At 38.5% G+C, this 18,981-nt stretch overlaps 1 protein-coding gene across 5 annotated transcripts in view; it reads left to right on the top strand.

Annotated features, from left to right (window-relative positions):
• The first annotated feature begins 12,665 nt into the window (after window positions 1-12,665).
• U2SURP (U2 snRNP associated SURP domain containing) overlaps window positions 12,666-18,981 on the top strand; it is a 71,427-nt gene continuing 65,111 nt past the window's right edge. For 4 of the 5 annotated variants that reach the window (XM_070753360.1, XM_070753362.1, XM_070753361.1 and 1 more), the window contains exon 1: window positions 12,666-12,900. In XM_070753360.1, the coding sequence (XP_070609461.1) occupies window positions 12,856-12,900 (45 nt within the window). In that variant the 5' untranslated portion in view covers window positions 12,666-12,855. The remainder of the gene's footprint in view (window positions 12,901-18,981) is intronic. The other variant, XM_070753364.1, reaches the window with a different exon arrangement.

The following is an 18,981-nucleotide window of genomic DNA, read 5'->3' on the forward strand; positions in this document are numbered from 1 at the left end:
GCAACCTTGGAATTCTGGGAGTTGAAGTCCACCGGGCTTAAAGTTGCCAAGGTTGGAGACACCTGATCTAAACTACACTGTTTCCAAAGTCCCCGTGATTTAGATGCAATTTCACGTCTCTTGGCAGTCTCTAGTTCCTCCTCCACACCATCCTACACTGATTATATTTCTCTGTCTGACTATTGCTGTACCTATTGTGTCTCATTTTCCTTAATCCTAAAGAAATGCAGCAGGAATCTGACTAAAACTACAATTTTGTGGTCATATGACAGCTATATTTATTCTGACTCAGGTTTTAAAACATAGCTCTACAAATATATGCTTTACCTCTCTTCTAACCCATGGAGAAAAATGACAAGTGCAGGATATTCTGTCACTTGGCTGGCCTAATATTCTGAGTCATATAAGTTTCATACAATCCAACTATTTTGGAATCTGGGGCATAAAATCTCACAAATCTTCCTGTCTACTTTATCCTAGTAGTAAAAAATGGAATTACAATAATTATCAGTTTTCTCTCTTTTCATGACACTCCAAATCAATAATTTGAGACCTTTTAAATTATTGGGCCTGATAAATTAGGAATCTTCTCCAGGAATGGGTGTCTTTCCCCCAAAATCAATCTTGTAGGTCTTAAGGTATTTCTGCTCATTTTTGTGGCAAAAATCATTAAATTAAAGATAATTTACATGATAGTATAGCAAATTTTAACTTTGAACAGTTATAAGAATTATTTGTACTAGCTGGACATGTTACTTATAATATTTTATTCCATTGAATCAATGATTTGACATTCAGATTATTGATCAATGTACTGTAGAAGTTTGAGTATTATTAAATAGGAAACACAAAGGTTCAGATTAAGCATCACTTTCAGTGATAAAGCTAATCTCCATCTGTAAATTACAAGAGGCCATGGATACACCACAGAAACCTGAAGGGCAGTTCCAGTTTCTGGAGGACCCTAAACTGTTCCCAGTTTAGACTTTTACCTCAGCTTCCCCTGTGTGATGCTTTCCAAATATACTGACCTGGATCTTACCTGAAAATTATAGTAAAAAGAACATATAAAAGAACATGTAGTAAGAGAACATATAGTAAAAAGAACATTTGGAATACTGTGTTCAGTTCTGGAGACCTCACCTACAAAAAGATATTGACAAAATTGAACGGGTCCAAAGAAGGGCTCCAAGAATGGTGGAAGGTCTTAAGCATAAAACTTATCAGGAAAGACTTCATGAACTCAATCTGTATAGTCTGGAGGACAGAAGGAAAAGGGGGACATGATTGAAACATTTAAAGGGTTAAATAAGGTCCAGGAGGGAAGTCTTTTTAATAGGAAAGTGAACACAAGAACAAGGGGACACAATCTGAAGTTAGTTGGGGGAAAGATCAAAAGCAACATGAGAAATATTATTTTACTGAAAGAGTAGTAGATCCTTGGAACAAACTTCCAGCAGACGTGGTAGATAAATCCACAATAACTGAATTTAAACATGCCTGGGATAAACATATATCCATCCTAAGACAAAATACAGAAAATAGTATAAGGGCAGACTAGATGGACCATGAGGTCTTTTTCTGCCATCAGACTTCTATGTTTCTATGTTTCTATATGTTTAATTATTCATGTTTTAACCGCAGCTAGAATTGTATTTGCACAACACTGGAAAAGTGAAAAGGTCCCTGCTGATGGGAAGGTGATTAAGAAAGTATTAGAATGTGTAGAAATAAATAGAGGTTAAGGAGAAAGAACAAACTTAATATTATATGATATGGGAATTATTTTATCAATGGTTAGAGAATAAGATGGAACGTGGAAATAAAAGGCATTTAAGAAAAAGATGTAAAGAATATTATTGTTTTAAGATGATGAGGATGATTATGCTTAAAGTTATTGCTATATTTTTGGAAGATATGCTAAGAAGGAAAATGAGGTTTATTATATTCAACTGTTTAATATATTCTAAGATTAGAGAATTAATATTAATGGGAATGTTGTTGTAAATTTGATGGTTGTTGCACCAAGATGTTTGTACCCAGATGACAAACTGTTTAAGGAAAGACGAATGCTCATATTTAAAAAATAAATTATAAAACTTACAAATAAATTATAAAACTAATCCAAGGTAGTTAATTTCCTATTATACAAACTAGATTCATGCACAATTGAAGAAGGTACAGACAGAATTACCTAAGGCAAAACCAAACAAGCCACATAATTATTTTTGTGTGAAGTGAGCTAATATATTCCCAAACCATAATTTATGAGATTATTAGATTATTGTCTAATCACCCAATACATTGAATTAATTATAATTTATGGATTGTTTAAACTTGATTCCTGTAATGCATTAAAATTACTTATATGACCTATCATCCATGAACATTTTCTTTTGTCATTTCTAATAGTAATGTATATACTTTTATACTTCGATAGATCATATACTGTATATTGATTCATCAGCACATTTATTAGTTGTTTAAAGAAAGAATAATTTGACATTGTAAAGCAACATGCTTCTTTAGACCCCACCTCAAAAAAATTTGTTTATGCAAACTAACCATCACTGGATAGAAATTTGCCTAACAAATGTAAAGCATGGATCAGGTAATCACAACTACTGACTGTTTACAATTTCTGAGATTGCTCAAGCATATTTCCTGTAAAACTTGTAGCTTCAGCGAATCATAGGAAATTTTGTAAGATAAATTTCAATTCAAGTACTTCAACCTGCACATGTTAATTGGTCCAGCCCATGGACACACACAGCACCATCATTAAAATATAATCTAGCAGTTCGTTTTTGTGTGTGTGTGATGTATTTCCCCCCATGGTTCCTAGAGATTTTATAGTCACCAAGAGGTAAGCTTAATGTGATGAAAAGTGCATTTTATGATATGTAGTCTGAATTTGTAATCTAGAGAAATGAACAATCCTAAAATGTGATGCAAAAGCCTCAGATAAAACTCATTCTTTCGTAAAGGTCATTAACTATAGAGGAGAGCAATTTCACAAACATTGATTTCAATCTCTGTTAAAGCTTATTGGTAAATTGTATAATTCAATTATTGTTTGCAATAGCTATTTAATCAGTGCTCACACTACATTTATGCTGTTGCATATGAAGAACCAGAATAAATCCCTGAAAAGGAAGTTAGGGAGAACCATGTATTCTCTCATGAGAATATTCATACAGATCAAGGCTGAAAAACTCCCAGCCTGCGGGTTGGATGCATCATGTGTTAGCCATGCACATGCCGAGTTTAGCAAAGCTCCCGATACATCATGTGATGCTGCCGTGACAATGTGAGTTTGATACCTCCCATTTAGATGCATTTATCATCTTCCTCTCAAAAAGACAGCAAGAGGATTGAAGGAAACCTCAGTTCACCATGGAGGAAGCACAGGTGAGTGAAAGAACCAAGATGAAGGAAGCTATTGAAGAACCAGGATCTGGTAATTTTAAAAAAAATGATGCAAAGGGCTCAAATCAGGAGAAAGCAGGAAGGAAACATTGCATGTGAGTTATGGATACATTTGCATAGTTATATTTATCTAAGTCAAGTCTCACATTATTTCCATGGAGTATCATATTCTATACCAGCACAGCTGGTGACAACTTAAGGCTGTCACTGTCACAGAGCATACAAGTAAGGACAAGACCTTTCTTGAAAGATCAACATACACTGTCCTTTCCTTGTCCTTTTCCTAATGAATGAAATGAGTAAAACATTCATTAAATTGATGTGGGAGGAAGCAGGAAGAGGGAGACAAGCAGGAAGAGGGAGATTGTGATCCCCTTATATAGAGCGCTGGTGAGACCACATTTGGAATACTGTGTTCAGTTCTGGAGACCTCACCTACAAAAAGATATTGACAAAATTGAACGGGTCCAAAGACGGGCTACAAGAATGGTGGAAGGTCTTAAGCATAAAACGTATCAGGAAAGACTTAATGAACTCAATCTGTATAGTCTGGAGGACAAAAGGAAAAGGGGGGACATGATCAAAACAGTTAAATATGTTAAACCTTATATGTTAAATAAGGTTCAGGAGGGAAGTGTTTTTAATAGGAAAGTGAACTCAAGAACAAGGGGACACAATCTGAAGTTAGTTGGGGGAAAGATCAAAAGCAACATGAGAAAATATTATTTTACTGAAAGAGTAGTAGATCCTTGGAACAAACTTCCAGCAGACATGGTTGGTAAATCCACAGTAAATGAATTTAAACATGCCTGGGATAAACATATATCCATTGTAAGATAAAATACGGGAAAAAGTATAAGGGCAGACTAGATGGACCATGAAATCTTTTTCTGCCACCAGTCTTCTATGTTTCTATGTTTCTATGTGTTTAATGGGATAATTACATGCAAGATTTCAGTTTAACTCAAGGGATATAAGTTTATGATTGGGATATGAAATAATCATCAATGGCTTATAATACAATATAACGGGGTGAATTTTGATCATAACTGCAAATTCTCAGGGGATGTTGAGTAGAGTTGTCACTTTTTCTTCTCTGGTCATTGGTAGAAATAGCAAGGACAATATAGACAATGTGAGAATGGTTAAATAGTTTAATTAAATGTTTCTTCCTTAAGTTGCTTTAAATCTTGTAATACCAGTACTTCGCATCAATAACAATATGTTGCATATTCTTTTGTAAGCCATTTAGAAAATTACTATTATTTTATAGAAGAGACATTTGAGTATAGAGTGAAGACCCATTCTCTGCATCCACCATTTGTTAGATTCTAGGCTAGAGGTTTATCCTTTGAGATTTTCATCTTCCAGAGAAAAGTGAAAGGATGGGAAGGCTGCCTATGGAAGTTCCCGGTCCTGCAGCCAATTGCTTGCTCAGAGCTATCCATGGTGCTGCCTATGTGGGTTTTAAACTTGATAAATTGTAAATTCCAGGCTGTTTGTGGTTAGAGAATAGTTAGCATAATCCTAATTCTTTTAAGTAATTCTATTTTATTCTTTAGTGATAAATGTTAACCACAGGAGAAGTAGATGCAGTTCCAAAGGAACCAATGATTTAAGAGTATTTATATTTAATAAAGGAGTGAAATAATGAGATACGAATATAGAAATCTCTGCAGATACACAATGTTGCAAGCCACTCAGGGTTGCCTCTTACTGTGGCATGAGTAGCATATAAATGTGATAAAATATAAATTGGTTGAAAAAATAATTATTGCAGATCAATACTTTTAACATCATTAAATATTTAAATTGTACTGGCTCAACTGGTGATGAAATGTTTGCAGACAGGTTATTATAAGGAACCTTTCTGTGCTCTTCTGTCCTCCTGGGAACATGAAAAATAAAATATTGGGGCAGAATAAATACTTTGTTTAGATCACCCCTCATGGTGAGTTCCTATTTTGACTGCCTTTTGTTTTGATCATCAAGACTATAACACAGAACAGAAAAACATACATTTAGCACTAACAGCAACAAAAAAGGAAAATGTGTACAAAAACGGGGAAAAATGACCCAAATATCAAATAAGTTTAACATTAAACATATAGGCTTCATTCTGGATGAATGCAGAGGAGGAAAAAAACACAAGAACAGATGATAAATTCTCCTCTCCTTTACATAACAGGTATACAAATAGTTTTAAGCTTTCCCTGAATTTAACAAAAATACTATATTAAATAAACAAATGTCCCAACTAAGGGGATCTCTACATGATAATCAAATTGACCCAACATTTCATCATAGTATAATTGTAAAAGAACAAACAAACCCAGTCAACAGGTTAATCTAAACATTTTGCTAACCTTCAAATCCCTAGGTTGGCTATCTGTTATTGTATTTAATATGTAGAAATTCTACGAACAGCTTCCAATTTCCAATAAATCTGTCTACTTCATCATCTCTAATAAAAGTACCGGTAGTTAGTTTTGCCATCTCTGCTTGTTCAGTCAATTTAAAAACCCATTCTTCAAACATCAGCATCTCATTTCGTTTCCAGTGGTTGGCAAGTACAATCCTCACAACGGTCATCATGTGGAGGAATAGCAACCCAAATTTCCCCAAAAGTGCTTTTTCAGAAGGCAACTGGACTTTATTGTTTTTTTCTTTTGAAGACATTTTGCTGCTTATACAAGAAGCTTCTTCAGCTCTGACAGAATAGTAGGGAATGGAATGATTTATATTCCATTCATATGGTATCATATTTTTTGCACTATAAGATGCACTAGACCAGTGATGGCGAATCTTTTTTCCCTTGGGTGCTGAAAGAGCCTGTGTGCATGCTATTGTGCATGCATGAGTGCCCATACTCATAATTCAATGCTTGGGGAGGGTGAAAACAGCTTCACCCAGCCCCTGGAGGCCCTCTGGAGTCCAGAAACGGCCTGTTTCCCAACTTCTGGTGGGCCTAGTAGGCTCATGTTTTGTCATCCCCAGGCTCCAAAGGCTTCCCTAGATCTGGGGAGAGTAAAAATACCCTCCCCAATTACCCCAGAAGCTCTCTGAAGCCAAAAACAGCCTCCGAGAGCCTCTGCGTGAGCCAAAAATCAACTACCTGGCACACACATGCACATTGGAGCTGCACAGTGCAATGGCTCGCCAGCAGAGATTGCTCCATGTGCCACCTGTGCCACCCATTCCATAGGTTTCTTATCACTGCACTAGACTATAAGACACACATTAGATTTAGAGGAAGGAAACAAGAAAAAAATCTTCCTCTGTCTCCCAGCATCCATCTGATATTCATCGGGCTAGCAGCCTTGCAGCAAACAGCCTGGTCAACTGCAGCATATTATTGCAGCCCCTGCGTGTGGTTCATCAGGGCTCTGCTCCATTGCACCCACCACCGATCAACTGAGCTGAGCTGCTGCCACTGCTGGGGAATGCTGGAGCCTTCACTGCCAAGCAGCTGATTGGCAGTTGGATTGACCTCCCGGAATACTACCGATCAGCTGTTCTAGGTGGTGGGTATCATTTCCTCTGTCTATCATTGCTGCTGCCGCCTATCACTGCCGCCAAGGCTGAGAGGGGGGTGCACCTGTGGGGAAGGCCCATCAGAGGCGAGAAGGGGTCTTTTCAGCTAGGAAGGGCAATGGACAAAAATCCGAGATGAGGACCACCACCCCATGGCATCTCAACCTGGATATGGGAGTGTCCAAAAAAAAAAAGTCAAAATATCCCCAAACTTTTTACCACTGCTTTGGTGGGCACAGCTTGGGGGGGGGGGGTTTATGTGACTGAGTGTGCATGAAGACGTCAAGTTGCCCATGGCCATTCAGCCACCTGCCCCCAAACCAGCCACAACTACAGAACCAGCAGTAAAAAAATTTAGAACTCACGTCTGATATGTGTGATTTAAAATGGCTTGGTAACATTTTTTTTATTTTGGAATATGTCCATGTTGCAGACTATACTTAATTCATACAGCATACTAACCTATGGCTTGTTGATTCGTGGTTTGTTTATTAAACCACAATTAATAATAATAATAATAATAATAATAATAATAATAATAATTTATTAGATTTGTATGCTGTCCCTCTCCGAGGACTCAGAGCAGCTCACAACAAGTTAAACGTCATATACAAATTCAATGTTAAAATTTTTTAAAAACCCCTATTAAAAACAATCATACTCCGAGTCTGCGGAGAGGGGCGGCATACAAATCTAATAAATAATAATAATAATAATAATAACAATAACCCAAACACACCATACATAAAGTCAAGACAGCTAAGGATATATCAATTCCTCCATGCCTGGCGACACAGATGAGTTTTCAAAAGTTTATGAAAGGCAAGGAGGGTGGGGGAAGTCCTAATCTCCGGGGGGAGCTGATTTCAGAGGGCCGGGCCCGCCACAGAGAACGCTCTTCCTCTTGGTCCTGCCGGACGGAATTGTTTTGTCGACGGGACCTGGAGAAGGCCAACTCTGTGGGATCTAATCGGTTGCTGGGATTCGTGCGGCAGCAGGCGGTCCCGGAGGTATTCTGGTCCGATGCCATGTAGGGCAATTTCATTTCATTTCATTTCATTTTATTGGATTTGTATGCCGCCCCTCTCCGTAGACTCGGGGCGGCTAACAACAGTAATAAAAACAATGTGCGACAATCCAATACTAAAGAAGCTAAAAACCCTTATTTTAAAAACCAATCATACATACAAACGTACCATACATAAATTGTGGAAGCCGAGGGGGAAAGAATATCTTAATTCCCCCATGCCTGATGACAAAGGTGGGTTTTAAGAAGCTTGCGAAAGGCAAGAAGGGTGGGGGCTATTCTAATCTCTGGGGGGAGTTGGTTCCAGAGGGCCGGGGCCGCCACAGAGAAGGCTCTTCCCCTGGGTCCCGCCAAACGACATTGTTTAGTTGACGGGACCCGGAGAAGGCCAACTCTGTGGGACCTAATTGGTCGCTGGGATTCATGCGGCAGAAGGCGGTCCCGGAGATAACCTGTAGCTTTATGTCTTACAAACTATAATGCTGTCTTCATACACACAATATTAAACCACTGCCATGTTATAATGATACGTTAAAGACATTTAATAGCGTTTGTCAAGTAGGAAGTTACAATTTTCCAAAGATGAACATGCGGTATATAATTAGGTGATTTCCCTTCTGAAATGCATGTTTTTGCACCCTCTAGTGGCAAAGAGGTTCTTAGGACACTGCCTTCAAATGTTTTGGTAACACCATACTATTCCCTACATGCTTTAAAAAAATATATTATTTATTTAGTTAGTTAGTTTGTCAAACATGTATGAGAAAACAATTATAAGTATGAACATAACATATAAACATATGAGTATAAACAGGTAAAGTATATGCATAAGAAATGATTACAAATAATGGAAACAGTAGGACAGGAACAGTAGGCACGCTGCTTTGCTTATGCATGCCCCCTTACAGATCTCTTAGGAATGGGGTGAGGTTGACAGTTTTAGGTTAAAGTTTTGGGGTTTTGAGGTTGTAACAACAGAGTCAGGTAGTGTATTTCAGGCATTCAGGATTGGGTGGCATATAAATCTGATTAAAGAAATAAATAAAATAAAGAAATAATTGACCACTCTGTGCTGAAGTCGTATTTTCTGCAATCATGTTTGGAGCCGTTTACTTTGAATTTGTAGCTATTATTTCCCCATTTATTATTGTGGTTGAAGCTGAAGTAGTCATTAACAGTTAGGACATTGTAGAAGATGGTTTTGTGTAATAAGCTTAGGTCAGACCGTATATGGAAATACAAAACTGGTGAGTAAAAACATTTCCTCTATTTATTCTTAAACTATGGCGAAGAAAAATATAAACATTCCATAGAAGAGTCTTCTTTAAGTGCTAAAAGAAGGTGCTAAAAATTAAACAAGAATTCTGTTTTTGTTAGGCAAAATCAAGGCCAATGTTTTCATTTGTATTATTCCCTACCTATTGCTATGACCTTTTAGTTTTCTCAAGGTTCCCATGATAGTTATTTGATCTTTTTAGCAGGAACAATTAATTTGTAATCTGATTAAGGCAGCTGATGCTTAAACCTTCTTATTTTGTTATGTATAGCTAATACTTTAGGGATTGTTATGTTTAGACTGGAGCTAGCATTTTGGATGTAACCTCCCCAACAAAAGCTATTCTTTCAAGCCATTATTATTAATCACCAAGTTTATAAGGAAGACAGATTTCTGCTGGCAGTGGTCCCTAAACTATATGTAAAAAACAAGGGTATTGTGTGTTTTGATTAAGGTAGTTTGGGTTACATGATTGTTTGCTGTGAAAATCAAGATGAATTTAATAGCTCTTTAATCAGATCAATTTTTTCCTTCTAAATAAAAAAGGAGAAAAGATGAATGTCAGTATCTTTCTTCTGTGGCATCTAACATTTTCTTGTCTATATTTTATTTTTATTCAATAAATTGTATGAAGTTGAAATGCTACTGTTTACAAATTATTTTGTAAAGTTTTACTGGCTTTAGAGATATTTCATTTGCATTCTGCCTTCCCTCCACGCATTCAGAATTGTGTATGTCCCATATCTTTCTATTTCTAGCAACAACTCTGTATGATGAGAGAATGATTATGCCCAAAATTGTATATAGCTTTGGTAAGCATGCACTTGTCAACCTAATCTTAGTTCAATGCCTTAACCATCATACTACTCTGGCTCTTTTGCCTCCTCTCAATATAGAAACATGTTTACTATGTGTTTTCTTGTCTATATTTTCCAGAAATCTGTCACTATGCATTTTTTGGAAGTACAGTATTTTATTTATTTATTTATTGGATTTGTATGCCGTCCCTCTCCGGAGACTCGGGGCGGCTAACAGCAACAATAAAACAGTGTACAATAGTAATCCAATACTAAAACGATTAAAAACCCATTAATATAAAAACCAAACATACATACATACATAGATACCATGCATAGAATTGCAAAGGCCTAGGGGGAAAGAGGATCTCAGTGGGTTTTAAGTAGCTTACGAAAGGCAAGGAGGGAGGGGGCAATTCTAATCCCTGGGGGGAGTTGGTTCCAGAGGGCCGGGGCCGCCACAAAGAATGCTCTTCCCCTGGGTCCTGCCAAGCAACATTGTTTAGTTGACGGGACCCAGAGAAGACCCACTCTGTGGGACCTAACTGGTCGCTGGGATTCGTGCAGCAGAAGGCGGTCCCTGAGATAATCTGGTCCGGTGCCATGAAGGACTTTATAGGTCATAACCAACACTTTGAATTGTGACCGGAAACTGATCGGCAACCAATGCAGACTGCGGAGTGTTGGTGTAACATGGGCATATTTTGGGAAAGTTTATTTATTTTATTTTATTTATTTGTTTTGTCAAGTACATATTGGTGGTATACAAAGAGATAATATTTATATACATGATACTAGTAAAAGAGAAACATTAGGACAGGGAATAGAAAGCACTCTGGTGCACTTACGCATGTTCCTTATTGACCTCTTAGGAATCAGGAGAGGTCAACAGTGGATAGTCTAAGGGTAAAGTTTTGGGGGTTAGGTGATAATACTAGTCTGGTAGTGGGTTCCATGCATCAACTACTCAGTTACTAAAGTTGTATTTCCTGCAGTCATGTTTAGAACGGTTTAGTTTAAGTTTGCATCTGTTGTGTGCTCATGTGTTGTTGTGGTTGAAGCTGAAGTAGTCATTGACAGGAAGGACGTTCTAGCAGATGATTTTATGGGCTATGCTTAGGTCATGTTTAAGACAACGTAGTTCTAAGCTACATAAGCTAAGTAAATGAATTACAGTACATATTTAAAATTGTAGAAGTAAGATTTCAAACTGAAATGTAACAGGATTAATTGGCAACAGTACACAGGATTGCAATTTTCAATATTTCTTGAAATGTGTGTGTGTGTGTGTATACTGATGATGAGGCCAAAATAAGGCCTAAATAAGGCCTAAATAGATCTATCCTAGTCTCCCTTAATTTTCAAATTCAGCAAAAACATGTGACACACACACACACACACACATACATATCACATGTTTTTGCTGAATTTTTAAAATTAAGGCAGACTAGGATAGCACTATTTCAGCCTTGTTCTAACTTTATCAGCTAGCCATACCCTTGCTGGGATTTGATCCTGGGGCCTCTAGGCCACAGGATTTGATCTCAGCTTTGTACCAGGAAGGGCTATATGTTTTTTTCTGTTGGATCACCCTGGTATATTGAAGGAACGTCACAGCTCCTTTTTGCCTCTAGGTCCAACCCAGGGCCATTTCAAGGCAGTTAATTTATTTATAGCCAACAAACTATATATATATATATATATATGTATATGTACACCGCTCAAAAAAATAAAGGGAACACTTAAAAAACAATATAACTTCAAGAAAATCAAACCTCTGTAAAATCAAACTGTCCACTTAGGAAGCAACACTGATTGACAATCAATTCACATGCTATTGTGCAAATGGAATAGTTGTGCAAATGAAATATTCAATGAGAATGTCTCATTCATTCAGATCTAGGATGTTATTTGAGTGTTCCCTTTATTTTTTTGAACAGTACAGTATATATATTTTCTATAATGCTCCCTCCTACCAAGCTGCAGTCCCAGCGAGGGAAAATATATCCCTTTAAAAGTTACCAGTAGGGAAAGATTGTCCTGGGAAAATGATTATACGCCCAGTCGTTTTGACAGTTCTTGATGCTATTCAGTGGTGTATGCAAAACCCTTATCCGGTATGGAGCCCTCCAGACGGCTGGGGATTATGGAACCTAACATCTAATACACAAGATTAGACTTGGGATGCATAAAATACTGAAGTTTGGAGAGATGGCCACAAGAAACAAAGAAAATTGTCCTTTTTCTAATACGTAATGTTTCTGTTCCTCGAAAAGCAAGTTTATGTTGCGTTTATCTTCGTTTCCAACAGCAGTGTTTCTCAACCTTGGCAACTTGAAGATATCTGGACTTCAACTCTCAGAAGTCCCCAGCCAGCATTCGCTGGCTGGGGAATTCTGGGAGTTGAAGTCCAAATATCTTCAAATTTGCCAAGCTTGGGAAACACTGTCCTACAGAGCTGGCCGCGGAATCAAAACCCGGTGAGAATCCAACGCCGCGCAGAAAGCCGCCACGACGCCGAAGCGTCGCCAGCAGAGGAAGACCGAGCGCTTCGGCCCAGGAAGGGCGCTCTGACGCACGACTCCCCGCCTTCCGCCCCGCCAGGAAGAAGGCAGAGGGAGGAGTCCAGTTTGTCGCACATAGGCTTTCCGATCGGCCGCCCTCTTCCCGCCAAGGCTTAATCGATTCATCATGCCTTCTTCCTCTTTCCCATCGGGAGCCCTCGCTTCAATCCGTGGCATCGGCGCTTGATTCTCCTCCGCTACGGGTTTGAGCGGGGGAGAGAAAGCAAGATGGCGGACAAGACGCCAGGCGGTTCGCAGAAGGCCAGTGGGAAGGTGAGGCCGTTTGGGGGGGAGGAGGGCGGGGGGGGATCGACTTAGCCGCGATGCGATCCCGAAAAAAAGCGGGAGGCCCGAAAGAAATCTTATTTAATGATCCGCGAAGGACTTCTGGGGGGGAGGGGGGGAAGGCTTGGAGCCGCGTGCCGCGTCGGGGAAGGTGGTGCGCAGGCAGGCGAGAGAGCAAACTCGCAGATCGGCTTCATGGCCTATCCTGGCCGCCTCTCCTCCCTAACATCCGGGCGGGAGTAGAACTCCTTGGATGGAATGGTAAGATTAAAGAGGAATTGCGCGAGTTGAAATTCAAAGTCACCCCCTCCTATTCCTCTTCCTCCTCAATTGTCGGGAATCTTGGAAGTGTTTCTCGCTTCGGCTTCCTCTCGCCTGCTCTTTTACAATGTAATCCGACCTTACCCAAACGAATGCCCTCTGGGTGTCGTGGACCACAGTTCCCATCATCCTGTGGCTATGCTGGCTAGAAATATAATGCCTTCTTTTCTCTGCAGTATGCGCCCAGGCAGGCAGGCAGTAGATCGGTGGAATTTAGCTGCGTTGAAACGTTTGTTTTCTTCTGCCCAATTCATTAGTTCAGGGATAGGCAAAGTTATCTCTTCTATGACATGTGGACTTCAACTCCCAGAATTCCTGAGCTAGCATGATTGGCTCAGGAATTCTGGGAGTTGAAGTCCACAAGTTATAGAAGAGTCAACTTTGCCTACCCCTGTATTAGATCAATTCAAAATTAAATGTGTCGGAGAAATCCAGGGTGATTTACAAGCTCTCAAATGCAGCTAGCCTGTGTAACTGAGTACTGTACTGTATTTACAAAACCAAGCTCATGAATTGTCTTTGTCAAATACAGCTAGCATAAAGCATCGCCAGTAGTGCTTGAAACAATAATAAAAGTGTGTATTTTAAGAAAGAAACATAGTACGTAATGTAATTAGTGGTATTTGACTATGAAATGTGTTGTTATTCTACATATGGCTCGCTGAACACTGTGCTTGGAGTTGCCTCTAAAGGGATGAGGGATGGACTGTCCATATTTTTCCTTGGGAGAAAGTTCTATAATTGGGGTGCTGCGCCTTAGAAGGCTCTTGGCCCCTGCCCTATAAACCAAACCAGCTAAGCAAAAAGACATTGCAATATGTCATGGTATGTTACTTGGTGCGATCAAGTTTGACATCTACTGAGTGCAATCAGGTTTGACATCTGTGAGTGCTACTGGGACCATCTTAATGGATGGTAAAGTTGATTAGAGGGCTGCAGGCTGAAACATGAAAAATGTTTGGGGGAATTGGACATGTCTAGCCTAGTGAAAAGAAGGGCCAAGGTAGCATGCTAGTAGTGTTCCAATATTTGAGGGGCTGCCACATAGAACAGGGTGTGTGTGTGTGTTAACCTATTTTTCCAAAGCACCAGAAAGCAAGACAAATGATGGAAACTAATCAAGGAGAAAAGCAATCTAGAATTAAGGAGAAATTTCATTAACAGTGAAAACAACTAACAAGGCTTGCCTTCAGAAGTTGTAGGTGCTCCATCACTAGAGGCTTTATAAGGAAGAGATTGCACAGCCAGTTGTCTGGAATGTCATAAGGTCTCCTGCTTGAGCAGGGGATTGAACTAGAAGACCTCTAAGGTCTCTCCCAACTCTGTTATTCTTTTACAAAAGCAAACTTTTAAATACTTAGAATCTACTAGAATGTCTCTGTTTTTCAGAGTTACCCATTTGTTTTCTCCCTTCAGTCTGAAAACCTTTTTATAGCATCTAACCTGTCATATGATATTTAGTCCAAATTGAGCTCCCCGGTGTTGCTTTTATTAAAATTTTTCTATGCTAGTGATCTTTGAATGCAATTGATACTACTAACTATATACTAAATGAAACAGCAAAGCTGTGCTATTATTAAGTCTGTTTCATGGAAAACAGTTTGTCACTGTAAGGCTTCATGTAGAACAACAGTATTGTATGTTTGCTACCTATTCAGGAAGAAAGTGCAATTGTGATTATACATGTATTGTAGGTGCGGGGGAGATACTTTTCTTAATACAGAAAGTTGTTCCTACAATACCTATTTCCTGTGTTTTTATACTTAAAACTATGTATTTTTTTTGCCATGGATTTACACAAACAGTGCAGCTAAGATAACTTTTATTTCCAACCTGGGTAAACAGCTAAGTCATTCAAAATTTAAAATTTTTGTCATCTCTAAAATGTAGAATAAAAAAATGAGATGAGAAAATACTTCTCATGAGATGAGTGGTTATATAAACTTGATTAATAAATAATTGGAACACTAGAAAAACATCAGGTTATAACTTTGATGTTAGTCATATGATGTATCTAAAGCTTTTTAAAAAGCTTTTTGCTTACTATTTCTTACTTATTACATAGATTTAGAAAAATAAGATGACCTGGGGGGGAAAAAGGACTGTCTTTAATTCTTAAATACTAATGACTATATGAATAGCCAGAGAAAGGATATCCATAGAAACCTTTACTATTTAGTCATAGCACACTTAGAAGCGTGTGCAATTAACTAGTGTAGTTGTCTCTTGATTCTGATATTTCGTATTTGGCAACCGTTCTATTGAGAGGATGTATATTAAATTTTTAATGAATATTTTTTTCCTGCAATATCAGGGAAACAAAGCAACATGCATCACTAGTACTGATGAAGAGATAAAAATATTGTATTCATTTGCCATGTGTAACTGAGTCTGAATTAAACTCTTTTAAGCTGAACTCAATCCTCCAAAATTAAGTATCAGTAACCTTGAATTCTATGGAAATGTATCAAAATGTAATATTCATGTTGCAACTTTCTGAAGCATTAATTAATAAAACAATATTGCGTTGCTTTATTTTTTAATTTGCTCTTGGCTGTGTATTTCACGATTTTTCTGCTTATCTAATAATTTGAGAGAACAATATAAACCATACCAGCTTTCTCTTCTTATTTTACACATGAAAACTCTGCAAAAATTATAATTGCAACTTCCATACAAATTCCAAATTTGGTTCAAAGCTGGGATTTTATGTAAAATTTCTGAGGAGTCTCATAAATATCCCAGGTGGGGGTCCCAAATGCTCTCCTCCTCCAGACTGGATGGTGCTTTTTTTAAAGTAATGCCTGGCTATCTGCAGTCAATATTATGGCTTAACATTTATGGTTTGAAAGTGCAAGTGAATTATTATTGGAAGTCATGAATGAGAGGTTTATCAGCGATTGGACTATTTTAACAATTCAAAAAGTTTCCATCCTGGTTGTTGCCAGAAGATTAATTTTAAAAGGGTTGTAAGTCTGCCTCCTTTTTCACTAATCTTTGCTTAGTGAAATATGGAATGATTCTTTTCAGGAATTAATAGATCAGTTAAATCACCATGTTCATTATGAAATTTTAGTGTTACAGCCTTTGCAAGGCATCTAATGTAAATAATCTTATCCATTATAAATACTGGATTCCTTTTATAAGGTAAATTGAATGTCTCACCATTATGTAAGCTGAAATATAGATTTGTTTGTGGGGGATTGCACAAAAATGTTGTTTTTTAAATAGTAAAAATAGTTGATGGACCTTGTTCTTTTTTGTAATGTTTATGTGGTGCTCACAAGGATCTAATCTGTCCTACATATAAAACAATATCAAGCAGAACAAGGCTAATGCAGACTGGCAGAACGATCCATTATACTGTATGTCTGAAACCTGGACAGTTTTAAACATCTGCAGTCCGAAGCACGATAAATGCAAGGTGAATGATGGAAAGAAGAGTTGAGTAGTTGAATCCCTATGCAGATATACATGCCACCTGAAAATTCTTCAGCATCATAAAGGCCATTTTTTATGTTCCTTGTAAAACAATGTGCCCACCTGCTGTCATCAGATGGAGGCTCAAGGGGGCTCAAAAACCAGGATGGACTGAAAAACACTGACGTATTTTCCAGCCTTCCTGATAGAATATCCCCAGTTGATTCTGAAGTATTAATGTATATCTGATTGCATTCAGTTCAATGTCAACTGAATAGAATAGATAGAATAGAATAGAATTCTTTATTGGCCAAGTGTGATTGGACACAAGGAATTTGTCTTGAATGTCCTAAGCCTGCTTCCCTCTACTAATGAGCTAAATAAACCCTATCTTGCAGATTAAGTCAATAATAATAATAATAATCATCATCATCATCATCATCATCATCATCATCATCATTTAGATTTGTATGCTGCCCTTCTCCGAAGACTCGGGGCGGCTCACAAGATACACATTGACCCAGTTTGATCTAGTGGTTGGGAAGCAGGAGATTGTGAGATCCAGTCCTGCCTCAGCCCTGCCTTAGCCCAGTCCTGCCTTAGCCCTGGAAGCCAGCTGAGTGGTTTTGTTTCAGTCACTGCCTCTGAGACCAACCTATCTCACATTGTTGTTGTGAGGAAAATAGGATGAAGGTGTCTTGTAGATGTCCTCTATCTTAAAATAATATATAAAAAAATGTAAAAATCATAAAGGTAGAATATAAATAAGTACAGAGCAACAGGGCCAAATGGCATTCCTGCTGAGATCTACAAATCACTAGACTCAAACTCTGTATGGGCATTCCAGGACATTGCACCTGATGACTTCTGTGATGCCCTCCTTATGGCTCTCTGTAAAAATAAGGGAATCAAATTAGACTGCTGAAAATTCAGGGGTAGCTTTTACTGTCCATTGCAGGAAATATTTTTGGCCACATTCTCCTAAATAGACTTGTCATTGACTGGAAAGGAACCAGTGTGACTGTCTGGATCACCCTGAGATGTTATCTTGAGATGCCCAAGGAAATTTGTGCAGTTGATTCAATTATTCTACCCAGGACAGAGAGAACAGATCCTTTATAATGGCGATGCATCAATTGCGTTTCTTTTTTGCAATGGATGAAGCAAGGCTGTATGCTAGCCCGTCTTGTTCAATCTATACTTTGCTTGCATTTGTGACATGCTAATTAGGGTCCGAAGCTTTCATCCAGTGTCCATCAGGTGCCAATTGGATGGCTTGCTCATGAATACATTCATTCAATAAACCTTTTCTGATTGCAGCATCCCCCCTGCAGCACAAAGATAGTGATCTTCAGTTGATACTGAAAAAAATCTCAGATGCTGCCATATCAATCTGAAGACTAAAGCAGGGCCCCCTGACATTTCCATCTTTGCAGATCAGTTGTGGGAGAGGGGATGGTTCTGGGCCACGCAAGTTGTGGGCTCACCTGCAGTTCTATTTGTGTGAAAGGTGGGCACAGCTCCATTTGCACAGCTTGTGTAAGCGAAACTGCAGGTGCAGGTGCACTCGCCCACCACTTGCAGAAACCATGTTCTGGACTAAAATACTCTACCAGCCCATGCCAAATACTAACCCTGGAGAACCAAAAATCATTGCCGACAAATGTAAGCACCTTCAAATACTTGGGAAGCATAATCTCGAGTGATCTTCAGACAAAGAAATTGATTCCAGAATCAACAAGGCTCTGTTGATCTGGGTGGCTGCAGACTGGAGTGCTCAGTCAATACAAAGTCCATACCTCCACAAAGCTGAACATTTACAGAACTGTGCTTATCCATTTCTACTTACTTGGATATGATTCTAAACCGAAGATGTATTAAAGAACTAGAGAAATTTCTCATACGTGCTCTCCGCTCCCTGCATGGCAAAGTAGTCACTTCAACCTAGATGTTTTGGATTGCATGGAAAACTCAATAGCGTTGGGTCCCTGATTATCAGAGCCCAGGTGAAATAGCTTGGACATATAATCAGAATGCGCCCCACCAGTTGCTCTGTGATGTACTGGAATTGGAAAGAGACCTCGAGGTGGTCCAGGCAAGTGCTACAAAAATGCCATTATGACATCTAGCCAAATGAACCAGATGTGACAGTTACTGACAGAATCCACTGGCAGGTTTTATGTTCTGAAGTCTCCACTGGTTTTGAAGACAGGTGCTACCAAAATAGTAGAAAACATTAAGTGACATCACAGAATAGTTATCATAATGTTATGTTTTAATGTTATAACAATGGACTTCCAGTGTCCCCATTGTATTAGAATCTAGTCT

The sequence above is a fragment of the Erythrolamprus reginae genome, chromosome 5 (assembly GCF_031021105.1).
Source record: "Erythrolamprus reginae isolate rEryReg1 chromosome 5, rEryReg1.hap1, whole genome shotgun sequence".
NCBI lineage: Eukaryota > Metazoa > Chordata > Lepidosauria > Squamata > Dipsadidae > Erythrolamprus > Erythrolamprus reginae.